This window comes from Schistocerca nitens, chromosome 3 (genome assembly GCF_023898315.1).
Source record: "Schistocerca nitens isolate TAMUIC-IGC-003100 chromosome 3, iqSchNite1.1, whole genome shotgun sequence".
In the NCBI taxonomy this organism is placed as follows: Eukaryota; Metazoa; Arthropoda; class Insecta; order Orthoptera; family Acrididae; genus Schistocerca; species Schistocerca nitens.
In genome coordinates this window covers 548049278-548068493 of record NC_064616.1, presented here as the reverse complement: position 1 = coordinate 548068493, position 19216 = coordinate 548049278, and the positions used below count along the sequence as shown (strand labels likewise).

Sequence of the window (19216 nt, the reverse complement as noted above, 5' to 3'; positions counted from 1 at the left end):
CAATCTATTGGTTATGAACTGTAGATTAAAACTGAAGAAATTGCAAAAAGGTGGGAATTTAAGGAGATGGGACCTGGATAAACTGAAAGAAGCAGAGGTTGTACAGAGTTTCAGGGACAGCATAAGGGAACAATTGACAGGAATGGGGGAAAGAAATACAGTAGAAGACGAATGGGTAGCTCTGAGGGATGAAGTAGTGAAGGCAGCAGAGGACCAAATAGGAAAAAAGACGAGGGCTAGTAGAAACCCTTGGGTAACAGAAGAAATATTGAATTTAATTGATGAAAGGAGAAAATATAAAAATGCAGTAAATGAAGGAGGCAAAAAGGAATACAAATATCACAAAAATGATATCGACAGGAAGTGCAAAATGGCAAAGCAGGGATGGCTAGAGGACAAACGTAAGGATGTAGAGGCTTATCTCACTAGGGGTAAGATAGATACTGCCTACAGGAAAATTAGAGAGACCTTTGGAGAAAAGAGCCACTTGTATGAATATCAAGAGCTCAGATGGAAACCCAGTTATAAGCAAAGAAGGGAAAGCAGAAGGGTGGAAGGAGTATATAGAGGGTGTATACAAGGGCGACATACTTGAGGACAATATTACGGAAATGGAAGAGAATGTAGATGAAGATGAAATGGGAGATATGATACTGCGTGAAGAGTTTGACAGAGCACTGAAAGACCTGAGTCGAAACAAGGCCCCCAGAGTAGACAACATTCCATTAGAACTACTGACAGCCTGGTGAGAAAGATGTATGCGACAGGCAAAATTCCCTCAGACTTCAAGAAGAATATAATAATACCAATCCTGAAGAAAGCAGGTGTTGACAGATGTGAAAATTACCGAACTATCAGTTTAATAAGTCACAGCTGCAAAATACTAACGCGAATTCTTTACAGACAAATGGAAAAACTGATAGCCGACCTCGGGGAAGATCAGTTTGGATTCCGTAGAAATGTTGGAACACGTGAGGCAATACTGACCCTACGACTTATCTCAGAAGAAAAATTAAGGAAAGGCTAACCTACATTTCTAGCATTTGTAGACTTAGAGAAAGCTTTTGACAATGTTGATTGGAATACTCTCTTTCAAATTCTGAAGGTGGCAGGGGTAAAATACAGGGAGTGAAAGGCTATTTACAATTTGTACAGAAAGCAGATGGCAGTTATAAGAGTCGAGGGGTATGAAAGGGAAGCAGTGGTTGGGAAGGGAGTGAGACAGGGTTGTAGCCTATCCCAGATGTTATTCAATATATATATTGAGCAAGCAATAAAGGAAACAAAAGAAAACTTCGGAGTAGGTATTAAAATCCACAGAGGAGAAATAAAATCTTTTGAGGTTCGCCGATGACATTGTAGTTCTATCAGAGACAGCAAAGGACTTGGAAGAGCAGTTGAACGGAATGTACAGTGTCTTGAAAGGAGGGTACAAGATGAACATCAACAAAAGCAAAACGAGGATAATGGAATGTAGTCTAACTAAGATGGGTGATGCTGAGGGAATTAGATTAGCAAATGATATACTTAAAGTAGTAAAGGAATTTTGCTGTTTGGGGAGCAAAATAACTGATGATGGTCGAAGTAGAAAGGATATAAAATGTAGACTGGCAATGGCAAGGAAAGCGTTTCTGAAGAACAAAAAATTGTTAACATCAAGTATAGATTTAAATATCTGGAATTCGTTTCTGAAAGTATTTGTATGGAGTGTAGCCATGTATGGACGTGAAACATGGACGATAACTAGTTTAGACATGAAGAGAATAGAAGCTGTCAAATTGTGGTGCTACAGAAGAATGCTGAATATTAGATGGGGAGATCACATAACTAATGAGGAGGTATTGAATAGAATTGGGGAGGAGTTTGTGGTACAACTTGACTAGAAGAAGGGATCGGTTGGTAGGACATGTTCCGAGGCATCAAGGGATCACCAATTTAGTATTGGAGGGCAGCGTGGAGGGTAAAAATCGTAGAGGGAGACCAAGAGATGAATACACTAAGCAGATTCAGAAGGATGTAGGCTGCAGTAGGTACCGGGAGATGAAGAAGCTTGCACAGGATAGAGTAGGATGGAGAGCTGCATCAAACCATTCTCAGGACTGAAGACCACAACAACAACAACAACAACAACAAATTAAAAAAGAAATCTGTCAAAGGCACCACATACCAAAATTTTATGGTACTCTGAGCTGTAGAGTCTAGTTTTGAAATGAGTAATACATCAAGGACTCTTTCCTCATTTGCATTCCTTACCTGGGTAGAATTGATAAAACAATTGGTCCAGGTACAACTCCATAGTTCCTCTTAACAACATGCTGCAGGGCGCACGTCGTCACATGATGCCCCACCATACACGAAATTTCACCCAGAAATGCAATGAAAAGCATATGACCAGAGCAAGCACGAAGCACGGGCTGCCCAGATCATCAGAGCTGCACCTGTGCAATACGGCATGGCATCTGGCTTTCTCTGTCAACTGCTCAAACGAACCTAATGACAAACTTGGAGAAAACAGCATATAAATTTGCTAGGCGTTGTTTCGGAATATCTATAGACTGGGAGATTTGCAAGATTAAAAAAGGCATTAAAATTAAAGACATGGATTTACATGATGATGTATTAAATATCATATCTGAAAACTGCCTCTAGAAGCTATACGGAGAACTGACTCACAGTGACATCTTAGGTTTTGTGGTGACAGAACAAACTTTTTGCTTCAGCTAACATAGAGAAGAGAATTAGTGACCATAATGCAGTCATATCATTAGTGATTTTAAAGTGTTGAAAGTGATATTAAGACAGGCAGAAATGTATTTCTGCTTTGTAAGTGTGCCAAGACAGATAAATTTGATTATCTGAGCAACCAGCATCAAAATTCATTTCAGACTGTATGTTCAAGAGTCTATGGTATACAGGTGTATGCGAAGCAAGACTGATTAATGGGAAAGTCTCATTTCGGTTCATTTGTCACCTTAAAAAGGTACTAAGATATGAAAGACAGCTTCATGACAGAATTACACAGATCTAATTCCATGCTGACAAATAAATGCTGAACAAAATCACAATGAGATAAATAAGAGCAATATAAGAATCACTCATAGAATTTGAAAGTAATATGCTGACTAATAAACTACTGGAGAACACTGATCAGTCTCATTACTTTGTAAAGCCAGTGAACAGACCCAAATGAGCTATAATGATATAGTGAGGGCTGTATCACATACTGAGTTCCATTTTCTGAAATTGTTTCACTGAAGAACATCATACTATGGTTCCCTTCATTCATCATCACATGATTATTACCATCAGACACAGGGACAAGTTTTTGCAGATATGACATGAAATTTCTCAATAGAGAAAATGCTGCTGGATCTGAAAGACAATGTTCCCTCTTCTAGCAGCAGCAGTTTATTTGAGGTCACTGGAGCAATGAAACATGCTAAATATTCAGAAAAAGGTGCAGGTCATCATTTTCAAGGAGGATCATGACAAATGCTCAGAGCTGTAGGCCCTTCTGCTGATCTTGATCTGTCGTACAAAATGGAATAGGTTTTATAATCACACATTATGATGTTTTTGGAGACAAATTTTTTTCTCCAGATTCTGCAAGTATCATACATGTGAAACAAGATTTTTTGTTTATCCGTGAGGTCCAGAAAGCTGTATATTCCAGCACGAAGGTCAGTGCCGTGTTCTTTGGTCTCTGGAAGTCACTTAATACTGTTTGACACTGCTGCTTCGTGAACCAAATCTGAGATTAAAGAATATCCAACTAGCTTTATGACTGTGTTAAACAATTATTAGGAACTATAGCTCTGTATGCTGTTCTCAATGAGACTAAATTGTCAGATGTGAAAGTAGCTCTCCAGGAAAGTAATGATTAGTCTTTCTGTTCATAATATGTATAAACTACTAGGCAGATAATATCAAACTCAGTTAGGGTGCTCACAGATCATTCTGTTGTATTTATGAAAGTTGTGTTTCTAGGAACAGTGCAGCAATATGCAAAAATACCTGCAGAAGATCAATGTTTGCGGCAAGTGCTGGCAATTGATCCTCAGTATAAACAAATGCAATGCTTTGTACTTAAATACGCAGAAAAGCTTGTTATTACTAGCCTACACCATTTGTGGCAGTTCCATCTGCTTCATTTATTTAATTTGTTGTCCTCTGTGACGACGTACTGCATTGCTGCACTGGCTGAAAAATGGTGTTTCTGGATTCCGACACTGACTACTTTAAATGATGTAGCCAACAGATCAACAGTTACGTTTTCCACACAAAATATTTACATACACATCACAAAATATCTACAAGTTATACTTTTAACAAAATTTATCCATCATCATAAGATATGTCTTTTTTTGGGTTAAACAAGGATTCCATTTTAAACCACCTACCACTTTGTACAAGTCCTGTCTTGCTAAAGAAAATAAATCCTCATGGGTGGTAAACAAAGTTACATTACACTGCACATTGCAGTTCACTTGCTCAATGTTCACAAGCACTTTCACTTGTTCAATAAGCTCTAACACTTTTTCACCCAGCTGTCGATGCCTTCAACAGGTTCAATTCGCAGTTAGGAAAGGCACTGATCAGCTCCCTTTGAGATGATTCTCCTCCACCACAGTACATGTAAAAACGAGACAAAATGCCCTACTTTAATACACATACTTCTAACGTAAGTCTAAGGAAAAATGTTTCAGTAATGGCAAATGATTGTCATTACATCATACATAAATTATATAGTTCTCATAATATTAAAATAATTAACACTAAAATTGACTGTAGTATGAAAGGTGTGGAGTAAAAAACAATTTTAAATCAACTGCACATTACACTACAAGACATTACTCTAAGGCGTAACTGTCCGACACTGGTTAAACTTTCAAGACACTTGTTTCGGCAAAAACTCAAGCTGTGCAGTAGCACAGATTTACTAACCATTACATTACGAAAAAAGAAGAGTCACAATTACATAAATTACTATTCAGCTCAAAATAAAGGGCATGGAAGTTGTACAAAATCATCGCCCTATTTCTCTATTCAACTGAGCACTACTCTCATTCAAACCAGAAAATTAAATCCTCACAAAGTCACAAAATGTTACCAAATAGTTACCCTGTCAGAATATTCACATCAGTCTAGCACCACAGTTATCAGTTAATCAGCAAGATTATTGTTCTTCATCCCAGTGTTCAAAATTAGAGCATCAATACAGTTGCACCACATTTGTTAGTATACAGTTATCTTTTGTATAAATCATGTCTGTCAGCTCCATTGTTTCACTTACCTTTCTTACATTGTTAGCTAGAGGGGTGCATTCTCAAAAAATATCCCTACTGCAGAAACAGGCCCACTAACCATTAGGACACTAACTTTATTAGTTGTTTTATTATTTCATTATCTAATTAACACCTGCTCTGCTTATCTAATGCAAAACTGATTCTACTGAAAAACACTCTGCAATAACAGATCCTTATGTTAAGGCTAAATTAACTCTTATTACTGGTCAGACAAAATTATCAGTTAGACAAACTACTATTTCACTCTATTCTAGCCTGAAGGGCAACATTTAAAAACCTTGCAGGGTCGACAGAAGCGTCCGATCCCACGCGTCGGCTTTGACCAGTGACGTAAGGGTGTTGTGTGTGACGTCATGACGGCGCGGAGTTTGGTTTGAGTGTGGCTGTCTCCAGTTCTGTTTTATTTTATTTACTTTTCTGATCTGTTCGTTCTATCTCGTGAGTTTTTTTTTTTTTTTTAAATTTAAAAACACTTATTACTTATTTTAATTATCTGTTTCCACCAATTTCTGTTTTAGTTTATTATATTTATCTTTCTGATCTGTTCGTTCTATCCCGTGAGATTTTTTTTTTTTTTTAAAGACGAAAAACACTAAGCATCTTTATCTTCTATGGGTTGCAGGGGTTACGACCCCTGGGGAGGTGGGTGGGTATTCATGCATGGCTGTCTTCACTTACATGTTGTAGCTACGCAAGGTGTCTAATTTTGTTTATATTTAGTTTGCCCCCCACCCAAAACACCCCATTTCCCGTGCTTGTCCCGTTAGTATCATTAGGCTTCTTGTGGAAAGTGTGTGTGTTTGTTTTTGTTTCCGCCATATTTGTGACGTCATGGGTCAAAGCAGACGGGTGGGATCGGACACTTCTGTATTTCCACCTTGCAAATACATTCCACAGACATTACTCCAGGCAACTTTGTTTAATGTTTTAAGTCCTTAACGTTAGAAAAGGCCCTACCATGACACTTCTACAGGCAGATAGTTTTCTCAATATCCTGACTGCACTGAACACTCTTCTATTACACCACAATAAATATTAATATCTAGTATTTAAGATGGTTTTTACTGCACAATTGTCTCTGCTGCTTCACCAAATTATACTGATTTCACACATGAGCTCATTACATCTTTCATTTTCAGTTTACCTTTACCGCTTTGATTTACAGAAAGTCTTTAATCATGGTACCAATTTATTTTGAACCTCCTACTTGCTAATTGCACAAGAATTTAGTCCCAAATATTACATCAAAGCTCAGATTTTGAATTACCAAGAAATTGTATTTCAACAGCTGCTCTACCAATTCCACATTTAATAGTATATCTCGTGTCACTATGATAGCTTACCAGTAGCACCAATAATTTTTATTCCAGAAACATGCATTACTACTACACCCCCTGGTTCTTAATATATTCAAAATTTGCCCATGAAATCTACACTTGCTGTTCTCACAGGTTGACACACTTCCTTTTTACTTACCATGTGATCTTGTTCATACAACAAATCTTTCTTTACTTAAAGCATTGCCATCATTATCCACATTAAATTCAAATACCTCAGTTTCATCACTAATGGATTCGTCGTATCTATCATCATTACACTTACAGTCAGAAGCCTCTACTACTTTGTTCTCAGTCACACTGCCTTGTATGTTAAAGTCACTCATTATTTATTGCTTTGTACAAAACAGCTTTCGCAATGAATTACCTTGTTTTAAATTACTCGTCTGCTGCTACTCTGTCCTCTCTGTTCACACACTGTACGGCTGCGGCTGTGTGTGCGCCCGTGTGCCGGCAAGTTGTAATTCTCTCGTCGAGGTATTTACCTCCGGTCAGCTGTGTCCACCCGCGTGCTGATTGGCTGCTTCCATGGAACCCGATCGCTGATTGGCTGCTGCACCTTCTATGAAACCCCAGCGCTCATTTGCGATTGTACCGCTGCACTGGAAACCGCTCTTGATTTCACTTTTCAAAGTCCACAAGTCCTGGTTACGTAGTCGTACAAATATCTTCACTTGCGAGGGCACCGCATGTAGTGGTTCCACCTGCTTTACTTATTTGCTTTGTTGTCCTCGGTATCGACATACTGCGTTGCTACACTGGCTGAAAAATGGGGTTTGTGGATTCCGACACTGACTACTTTAAATGATGTAGCCGACAGATATATGGTTACGTTTTCCAGTACTTTAATTTCACTGTTCCCAACCCCCAAATAATACACAGTTGTTATATGGCCAGGGCACTACTGTTTAACTTTTGATAAGCCTCATTAATAGCTAGTAGGCGAAACTCCACATACTGCTACGATAGTTAACTGCTGAACAGCTACAAGCAGTAAACCTTAACCACAAAGTTCACAGTTCCTGAAGAATAACCAGGCACGTATGAAGCAGACACTGTCCCTGTTTTTACCCACGGTCTAATTGCTTAACACTTGTTCCACAGTTAATTTGAAGCATTGTTGTTGTTGTTATAACCAGCACAGGTTACTTGTCTGAAACTCGGCCGTGGACGGACTGTCTCGTGACAAAAAATTGGGCCTTTAGATATCATCACAATAATAGGTGCTGAAACTACACATTGTTCGATGTTAAATTTACAGAAATTACAATTACAGCTTAACCCATTAAATTAACTGAATACATCGAAAAATTGCGTCTTTTTAACAGTTTCTTCGGCTACGAGGTTTAGGCCGAATCATTTGTTTGAATCATGAAATTAACGAATACAGTTACGCAAACAATACTTTTGACAAAACTGTTAATTACTTTGGAATTAATGAAGGGCTGGTTTCGCTAACATGTTTTCGAATAGAGCCAAATAGATACTTTAAGATTACTAGCATTTCGTCTTCCAAATGTTTATAATTATTACAGGAATTTATATTTGTTTATATGTCAACAATAGAATTTAAGTTACGAAACAATCACTGATTTCTCCCTATAATGAAAGTTACTAACTAGGAATAACCAAAATAAATTAGAAAATCAAATACATAAAACTAAACACAAAATTAGATCTGGTGTTATTTATTTTAAAACTGAGGGCCAATCTTTCTCTTTTACGGAAATGGAAATTATATTCAGGTATGTTAATGATAATAAGTTGAAAGTAACATGACAAATTTAAGGATTGAAAGTATGCATGGAAATACGGAAGCGTCCGATCCCGCCCATCTGCTTTGACGCATGACGTCACAAATATGGCGAAAACGACCATAAACCACGATTCCAATATGGCACATATAAAGTCGGTACGTACACATTATGAGGACGAAAATACATCGAAAAACAAACACACACACTTTCCACATAAAGCCTAATGACACTAACGGGACAAGCGCGGGAAATGGGTTGGTTTTGGGTGGGGGCAAACTAAATATAAACAAATTTAGACACCCACTCCCATACAAAACCACACAAAACGACGAAAAAAACCGACATCACAAAACTCCCCAAATACCACTAAACACAATAATCATCTGGAATCGGACACTTCCCTTGACCTATATAGATCAACAGCAGCTCCCGATCCCATAAATTAGGATCAAACACTTCCCTTGGCCTATATAGCTCAAAAACGTCTCCAGATAGCAATATCAACATACACAGCCACACATTGGGATCGAATACTTCCCTTGACCTGCGCACTGTTAATTTTATCCGTCATATCCATTCCTGAACAAAAACAACAACCGATTAATTTTACTACAATTACCACACAATGTACAGCGAACAACACTAAATTAGCCTTCACACAAAATCGTTAACTCACTGAAACGAACTCCACTACAAACACAGCCGACACTCGAACAATTCTGGATAATGAGCAAAAGCAAACTGAGCCCATTACACCACACAAACGAAAACCCTAAACATACCATCAGAGAGCACAACAAACCACAACACGACGACATCAACAAACACGCCACACTCACAAACCAAACTCTACGCCGTCATGACGTCACACATAACACCCTTACGTCACGGGTCAAAGCTGACGCGTGGGATCGGACGCTTCTGTCGACCCGTTGTGTCAACGGAAGCGTCCGATCCCACCCGTCTGCATTGACCCATAATGTCATCAATATGGTGGAAATGGCTATTCTAAGCGTCTCCAATATGGCGCCTATGATATCACTACATGCACACGGCAACAAACACGAAAATACGTATAAGTAAGCCAATAACACCTCACTCCAAAACTACAATACGGGTTAACCACGGGAAATTAGGGGTTTTAGGGAGGGGGACAAGCTAAATATAACAGTAAAAGAAACCCACCATGATCCCAAAACACACAAGATGACGAACAAAACAAAAATAAAAAAATTACAAAATTTATTCTTTTCTTATATTATTTAATTAGAATATGTGCTAGCTAATCTTTCTTGTATTATCTTGGAGTTGTTCAACAAAGACTATATGGGACTATATCATTTCAGAAAAACAGGGTATAGACTTGAAAGTAACCTAACTGAAGCATTTTTGTTATAGGTTCCCGACTGAGACCAAAGACACTCCAAGCAGTTGATGTTCCTGTTATTGACAACAGATTATGTGAACGGTGGCACAAGTCAAATGGAATCAATGTTGTGATTTATGATGAGATGATGTGTGCTGGATATAGAGGAGGTGGTAAAGATTCCTGTCAGGTAATGAAACTTTTATTCTTTTTGCTCTCATGTGTGCAAGAGTTGGAAGTAATATAATTTATTAATATCTAAGGTGTTTCAAAATTACACCAAAGAACTTCAAAGGGATGTAGAAGATGACTTGAGAAACAAATTGAGGACAGAAACTTGTGTTCAGAAATCCAAAGACACTACAGAGCATTGAAGTTATAGGCGCCATCGCCTTTGTATGTATGTGATGATGTTACAGACATTCAGAGATGATGGAGAAGGATAAATGTATCAATCTGAGGCAAAGGACCTTGTTCCGGAAACAAACAAGTCAAAAGTTAGAAGCGAAAATTGTTTGGAAAGCTCTGACAGTGGAATATATGGACTGGTACTGTTTTTGCTGAGATTATAGGGTCGGAAACTTTCAGAGGTGGCAGTATGGACCAAGACAAGAAGAAAATGTACAGTAAGAATGGGCTCTAAAATGTGTACCTGAGCAGCTAATCTTCATTACTGTGTTGAACAATTCCTCATAGCTCTTAAGGTATGCATTTTAGAGCCCATGTTTACTGGACTTTTTTCTTGTTTTGGTGCACACTACAACCTCTGAAAGTTGCCCACTCTACAGTCTTAGCAACAACAGTACCAGTGATGACATGGCTGACATTTCTAGACATGGGTTCCCATCCTCATTTTGTTTCTCAAGATACCTTCTACATCGCTCAAATTTTGTCAGTGTAATTTTGAAACACATTAATTTAAAAGCTGCTACTGCATATTATTTTATTGTTGTTAGAAGTAGTTTACTTGTAATGAAATTGAAATAGATAGTTCCTCTGAGCTAGTATGGGTAGAGCTTATACTAGACAACCAGAATCAACTGATTATAGGTCCCTTGAGTGCTTTCTCTGAAAATTATTGTGAACAATTAATTTAGGAGCCCACTCAAACTAAGTGGTTGTGAAAACATATTTTACCTCTTAGAAAAAATTAATCATGAGCAAATAGGGAACATCACGATGGATTTTGGGTTAGTGACCTCAGTGTCATTGTAGTAAGACTAAACACCTTAACATCCAAATGTACCAAATAAAACTGCAAAATGTATCTATTTAAATAATAATAATAATAAACCAGATAAAAATTCGGTTGATGTCTTCCTAAGAGGCAGTCTCCACTCCTTCCCAGCTGACTGTAGCTTAAATTCAAAGAAATGGTAGTGACGGCACTTGAGGGTTAGACAGGGTGTTCAGAAACTGCTGTTAAAAACTTCCAGTGCTTTTAGAGGGGAGTGAGTACATAATATTTTAAATAGGAACCCAAGTCTGGAAATGTACTGTTTCCATTCTACAACAGTTTCAATTCAGATGTTCAACTAATCCACTTCTGCTTGAGAAATATAATTAGGTGTGATGCAGTACAGTTATTAGGAAACAGTTTGAATGGTAACACAATGAAACATCCATTTATCACTTAAGCACATCTGTTTGTTTTAACACTGAAACATAACATGTTTACATTATTCTGAAACAAAAAAGAAATCAGCATACTGTATGTACAGAACAGTACTGATGCATTACAACAGTGGCTCAATGTGGCAACCAGCAACATTGTTACAGATGTCGTACCTATGAAGCATGTTCTGCTACACACTGTCCATCGCACATGGTGTCTCTTCAGCTTCTAGTGCAGTGGCCAAAATTCGTGCCAGCAGATCTTCCTCTGACTCTACAGGTGTCTTGTAAATTAAACTTTGCACATGGCCTCACAAGAAGTAGTCCATAGGAGTGAAATTGGGTAATTGCTGTGGCCATGTGGTTGGACCACCTTGGCCTATCCTTCTTTCACCATATCATACATTGCGATGTCTCTGAACAACATGTAAGAAGTGAGATGGTGCACCATCATGCTGAACCACATTTCCTGACAAATATTCAGTGGCACAGCTTCCAAGAAAGGGTTCAATACATTTTATAGGAAGATCAAGCATGCAGGACCAGTTAGGTTGGGTGGAAGGAGTTGCGGCACAATCATATTACTGTCCGGAATACCTACCCACACATTAATACCAAACTGCTGCTGAAGTCCCTGAACATGAGGGTTTACATCTGTCCATAAATGGCTGTTTTGCAAATTCAGAACACAGTCCCTACTGAACTTACATTCATCAGTGAAAGAACTTGGCACAGCAACAGGAGTGTGTCAATGCAGTGTTGGAGGAACCACATGCCATAGGCAACGCATTGTGGAAAATCGACTGAACCCATAGCATGAACCCTTTGTAAGTGTTTTGGATGTAATTGCTGCTCACGCAGAATGTATGAGATGATATTGTGAGTAACACCCATTGCACATGCAATTGTTTGCATACACATTGACGAGTTCTTTTCAATGTGATGTGGTACATCTTCAAATTGAGTCATGTGGCATTGCCGTGAGCACCACGGTGCTGCCTCCTCATGGTGGACATCCCTGTTTCTCGGATCCACTGTGTAACTTGGGCAAAAAGTTTGTGCAATGATGTGCTACATTTCCAAAAACGTTCATGATACATGCAACTAGCAGCTCTTCTGTTACGTAGAGTTTTCCCATACACAAGGAGCATGTCTGTGTATTCCAAAAACATGAACTGAACCATGTTAACTGAATCAGAGCTGCACTGGCAGTGAATAGGTCTCACAGCAAGGCTGACATTAAGTGACCTCAGGTGACAGTCTGATGCAGTACGTATCATCCTGTCTACCATGTTGCATACCTGGATAAGCAACTCTGAGACTTTCTCTTTCCCTCAGCAGATATGGATGCATTACATGTCTGAATTGAACCCATTGTACATGGGTTTGTATTCAAAATATTATATACTCATTCCCCTTTACAAGTCCTAGAAAATTATCACAGAATTTCCAAACACTTTGAATACCAAATAGATTAATAATAGATGGTACACATCCCCCATGGTACACAAAACAGATCAAAACACTGTTGCAAAAGCACAAAAGACATAAAAGAACACCAAATCCCCACAATTGTTAATGTTTTAATGAAGCTCAAAATTTAATGCGAATGCTTTTAATAGAGATTCTGGTCATACATAAAGTACACCACCAACATGATGCAATCAATACCTTCACTGCTTGATAGCAATTATAATGTTACTGATGAAAATGCCACTAAAGAAGTGATACTAAACATAGTTTTTCAAAGTTCATTCACCAGTAAAAATGAACTAAATATTTTAGAATTTGAATCAAGAACAGTTTTCAACAGGAACAACTTAGAAGTAGCTATCCTCAGAGTAGTGAAGCAGGTTAAATCACTTAGTAAAAACAAGTCCTCCAGTCCAGATTGTACACCAGTCAATTTATTTTGGAATATGCTGATTCAAAGTTCCATACTTAGCAATCATATCCAACAGCTTGCTCAACAAAAGATTCATACCTAAAGACTGGAAAATTGCAGAAGTCACACCAAAACTCAAGATAGATAATAGGAGTAATCCGTTGCATCACAGACTCATATCATTCACATCAATTAGAAGTAGGACTCTGGAACATAATGTGTTTGAACTTTATGAATTACCTCACAGAAAATGATTTATTGAGAAATAGTCAGTGGGGATTCAGAAAATACCATTCTTGTGAAACATAACTAACTCTTTATTCACACAAAGTAATGAGTGCTTTAAACAGGGGATCTCAGATTGAATCCATATTTCAATTTTACTCAGTGCTTTTGACACTGTTTGTCACACAACTGGACTTTTGATTTCCTTCCAGAAAGGTGACTGTTTATATTAAATGATGAAATGTCATCAAGTAACACATAAGTAGTATCTGGTGTTCCCCAAGGACATGTTATACACCCTCTACTATTTCTAATCTACAGAAATGATTTAGGAGACAATCTGAACAGCCCTCATATATTGTTCGCAGATTATGGTGTCATTTACTGTTTAGTAAAGTCATTAGATGACCAGAACCAACTGCAATATGACTTACACGAGATATCTGTATGGCGCAAAAAGTGGCTATTGACTCTAAATAATGAAAAGTGTGAAATCATCCATATGAGTTCTAAAAAGAATCCATTAAATTTTGACTACACACTAAACCACACAAATCTAAAGGCTGTAAACTGATCTAAATACTTAGGGATTACAATTATGAATAACTTAACTTCAAAGGATCACATAGATAATGTTGTGAGAAAAGCTAAACAAAGATTACAATTTATTGCCAGGATACTTAGAAGATCAAAAAGTATACTAAAGAGACTGCCTACACTATGTGTGTCTGTCCTCTTTTGGATTACTGCTGCTCATTGTGGGATCTACATCACATAGGATTGATGGAGGACATCAAAAATGTTCAGAAAAATGCAGCTCATTTTGTATTAATAAAAAATAGGAGAGAGAATGTCACAGATATGATACGCAAGCTAGAGGTGGCGATCCTTAAATCAAAGGCAATTTCATTGCAGCGGGATCTTTTCATGAAATTTCAATTGCCGACTTTCTCCTCTGAATGCAAAAATATTTTGTTGGTGCTCACCCAAGGGCACGTGTATACAACAGTGTGTTGGGGGGAGGGGCTATACCTGGGGGTATGGGGTATTTTTAATATTTTATGGGGGTATGGGGTATTTTTAATATTTTAGAAGACGAATTATGATTTGTAAGTAACCATAAAAAAGTTTCAGTTCCGACCCTGCTAAAAATCTGTGTAATGCTGACTTGCTACCAGAACCAAAAATAGAAACAAATTAGTGGTTTACAAAATAACTTGAACTTCTGATCATCGCTTATTTTGAGCCAGCTTTGTTAGGAAGAAGGAACATCAAGAAAGATGCAAAATGGAAAAATACTGTTTTGATAACATACAGCATAAGGGAAAATGATGGCCAGACAGTACTTACAGGTACAACAATGCCACAACATTTCATGGAACATCAGGGATGTCCAAAGATATAGTACCAAAAGGAACAATATCTTGAGAAAAAGAATCAGTTAGTAACTAACCATGATGATGATGAGGTCCCATACTCCGAGGAGTGTAGGGGACGATGTGGGAGACCCGCACCGCTGTACTAGACAAGGTCCTAGTGGAGGTGGTTTGCTATTGTCTTCCTCCGACCGTAATGGGGATGAATGATGATGATGAAGATGACACAACAACACCCAATCATCTTGAGGCAGGAAAAATCCCTGACCCCATTGCAATAATGGAAGAGAAAAATCCAAATGTGGCTAAAGTATGTTTTGACATAAAACAGAGTCAGCCAATACCAAAGTTCTCTGAAGGTGAAGTATGCTATTCGAGACAGGTTTAGCTACACAATCTGTGCGTTATGATTCATTCCTGAGCAAGGATTGCTATTTATACTTGGTTTGAAACAGAAGGATTGAAAGTATGCAACCCAGCAGCCTCTGCTCTAGTGGACTTTTTCAGAAACTTAAGGCAACTAGGAAATGTACCAGATGGAACTGATTTATTTTCTGACTCCTGTACCAATCAAAATATAAATAAATTAATCATGTGCACACTGTTGGCCTTCATGGAAGAAAGCAGAAAATTTAATAAGCTGGTTCATTATTGTCTATCATTGGTCACAGCTATAGGCCCTAATCCTGACATAGTGTTTGGTAGAGTGGATAAAGACTACCAGAAAAAAGATGCTATTATTTCACTGACTGAATGCTATAAAGCACTGGCCTAACTTAGCATCATCAAAATACTAAATAAAGATTGGGAAGCAAAGGATCGCAAGTCCAACGCTCTAAAAGCCTCACAATCTAAGAACCCTTCCACAATAACTGTTCAATGAGTGATGGCATATGAAAAGTCTAAGAAGAAGGTATTTTTGTCAGTATCAGTTACTTATAATGGGAGTCCAGGAACTGCAGCCAGGAAGTGAAGAAAACAGCCACCTTGGAAACCAAGAATGTGGTCAGCAAGAAAAAGAAAAAAATGTGCCTTATAACTCAAGAGGCACTATAATGTGCCCAAAGGAGCAGAAGGGTTTTATAAGGTCACTGTTAAAAGTGGTCAATAGATTTCCAGTTTAGTACTGCTGTAGACAGTATTTTATGTTGTATTTAAATTGTGTTTTGCATTTCTGTCTGTCAATCAGTTATGGAAAAGTACAAGACTAAAGTGTTATATTGTAGTACATTGTTGAATTTATACATACACAAAAGGAACAATAAAGTAGCTTTATTTACTTAATGTTGAAGATAAAAAAGAAATTGGAGAAAAATCAGTTTCAATATATATATATATATATTCACAAAACTTTTAACTTGCATCTTTGCATTTATTGACTTTTGCAAAAAAACCTTGGAAACGTTTTCCCTCTGCTCTGAAGTAAACAATGAAAATTTTAGTAAAGTCAAACATACAATTAGAATCATGCCTACATAAGCTGTGTAAATGTTAAATTATCTCATTTATTTAATCAGTAATGTGCTATGATATTTTTTTTAAAAAAATTTTTTTCTCAAAACTTTAATTTTTTGCAATTATCAAGTTTTGAAAAGAAGCTCCTCAATTTTGCATTGTATAGTAGTGATGCAGATGTAGATTATTTTATATAAAAACTATTACTTTATTAGTAACAATATTGTGAAAATGAAAGTTGCTACTTACCAAATAGCGGATATGCCGAGTCACAGATAGGCACAACAAAAAGACTGTCACAAATATAGCTTTCGGCCAGTAAGGCTTTTGTCAAAATTGGACAACAAACAGACACATACACACTCACGCAAATGCAACTCACACAGGATACACACATGACTGCAGTCTCGATTGTGTATGTTTGTGTTTGTCGTCTAATTTTGACGAAGGCCTTATTGGCCAAGAGCTATATTTGTGACAGTCTTTTTGTTGTGCCTATCTGCAACTCAGCATCTACACTATATGATGAGTAGCAACTTTCCTTTTCACAATACTGTTACATTCCATCCTGGATTTTCCACTGTTTGACTTTATTAGTAAGGCATTTTGTGCCCTAGCAGTATGCCCTTCACCTCTCTCAATCCTAAAACACATATAGTTGAATATAGATAACAAAAGGAATGTTTTACATTTTAACTTTCACAAATACAAGTAGTTGCATCTTGTATTGAAGTTTTAGCATTATATTGGTTCTTACTTTTCCTCCAATGAAAGGTACTTTATTGGTAGGTGGAGAAATGAAGCTGACATTATCAACTTTTTTTGGAACAGGGTGATTCTGGAGGGCCATTAATGCTGGAAAAAGCTGGAAGATGGTATCTGATTGGTATTGTCTCAGCTGGATATTCATGTGCCCAGAGAGGTCAACCTGGAATTTATCATCGTGTTGCAGAGACAGTAGACTGGATATCGTACATCATTAATTCGTAACAGATGGAACAGCTATGCAAAAGTGTATGAAGATTTAACAAGTTCCTCACTAGTGTTGGTGACCTGAGTATGTGAGTGTGTTGAAGGATATTCACTGAATTAAGCAAGAGACATCTTACAACAAAATGACTGTAAATGTAGACAGCATCTGCCTTGTATGACACATGGATGTCATAATGTAGTTCACTAACTTCAGGGTTTTCTCTTAAGTGAACATATGATATTAACATGGATGATTATACACAAGTTAGATTTAAATTAGTGATGTCTCTCAGTCATGCGTTATTTATGTTGGCTGTGCCTAATATTTCACAAATATTGTGGTGAACATAAATACTTCCACAACTTTTGTCGGATACATTTTTATTTGTGTTTACCATATTCATAAAAGTCATAAATTAATCTCTTTTCTTCATATTCAGCGAGAGGCTTGAAGCCTATTCTGAATCAAAATGAAACATTAATATAAGCTGTTATAATAATAATTATTTATGTTTTATGTACATCTGCCATTGTAAATTTACTTTCATACCAAATACAATTATATTTTCATAGGTATTGAGTTATGTACTTTATATTGTGAATATAAAATCATGTTTTTCATATTTGTAGTGTAATTCTTTCACTCATCAAATTCATGTAGTTAAAACATCCTACACCTACTCCAGATTGAACCATGAGTGTCACATAACTGGATACACACAAGGAGTTTCACAGAATACTGGCAACACGATGAAGTCATTACTATCAAAATGAGTGAAAGTAAACCAAAGAATACTCATACCTGTATAAATCATTACTCAAGACCGTACAGTCGTATTTTCTGTTTACGTTCTGCTGAAGCAAATCTATAGAATTTCGTTTAGTTGTTCCTTGCACTCTCCAGCAATTTAACTTAGCGTACCTCTTCATTATTTAACTAGCATTTCCGGAAAGTAGCGTAAAGTTTAAGTTGTTGTTTCAGAAACTTTGCACTTTTATTTTGTTTACACTCAGTTGCGTAAACAGTTGCGTATAGGCCAAATTTGTGTAACCATATTTTCATGTTTATCTGTAATTTAACTGACTTATTCTTAATAAACTATTACGTTTATCACGAGTGAAAAGTGCTTGACTTGCCGTAGAATTGTTAGGTCGGGGCTTTGGTGTGATGGGTGCTGTAGTTTTTTCCATGTGGGTGACTGTAGTGGCGTGGGAATAGGGGAAGTAAATGAGACTCATCAGTGGTTTTGTAGGATTTGTAGTAGAGATAGGAAGATACTAGAACAGGAGGGGAAAATTGCTGCCCTTCAGGCTGAGTTAGACAAGGCCAGGGGAGATCTTGACAGGTTAAGGAGGGAGAAGGGTAAAGAGAGGTGGGAAGTGGCAACAGGCAACAGGAGGAACAGGCCTAGAACTTTGTCTGACAGCTTTATGGTGAATGTGGAAAATAGATTTGACCTGTTGCTTCAGTTAGAAGCTGGTGAGCCTCAAGCAGTTGCAGGTGTAGACAGGGCACAACAAACTTTCAGCAGTAAATTGAAAAGTAAGAATGTAGGGAAATCAGTAAAGAGAAAGAAAGTGTTGTAGTTAGGTAGTTCCCATGGAAGAGGTGTTGGCCAACTTTTTCAGGATGAACTAGGATCAGAATACCAGGTCACCATTTTTTTTTAAACCTAGTGCTGGTCTGGAGCAGGTGACAGAGGATTTAGGATCACTTTGCAAAGATTTCACTAAGGAAGACACCGTGGTTATAGTGGGTGGGGCAGGTAACAGTATTGACAGAGATCCTGGGTACAGTATGGAGTGTGACCTGGCGAAGATTGCATCAGCATGGAAGCATACTAGTGTTGAGTTTGTATCTGTTCTTGGGTGCCATGACCGACCTCATTTGAACTCTGTTGTCAAGAGAGTTAATTTGGAGCT

The 19216-nt window shown here is 37.6% G+C and overlaps 1 protein-coding gene across 1 annotated transcript in view; it reads left to right on the top strand.

Moving 5' to 3' along the window:
* Window positions 1-17774, top strand: part of LOC126249328 (proclotting enzyme) — a 278769-nt gene extending 260995 nt beyond the window's left edge. The window contains exons 8-9 of the mRNA XM_049950983.1: window positions 9799-9956; window positions 17153-17774. Of these exons, the coding sequence (XP_049806940.1) occupies window positions 9799-9956; window positions 17153-17311 (317 nt within the window). The 3' untranslated portion in view covers window positions 17312-17774. The remainder of the gene's footprint in view (window positions 1-9798; window positions 9957-17152) is intronic.
* The last annotated feature ends 1442 nt before the right edge of the window (window positions 17775-19216 follow it).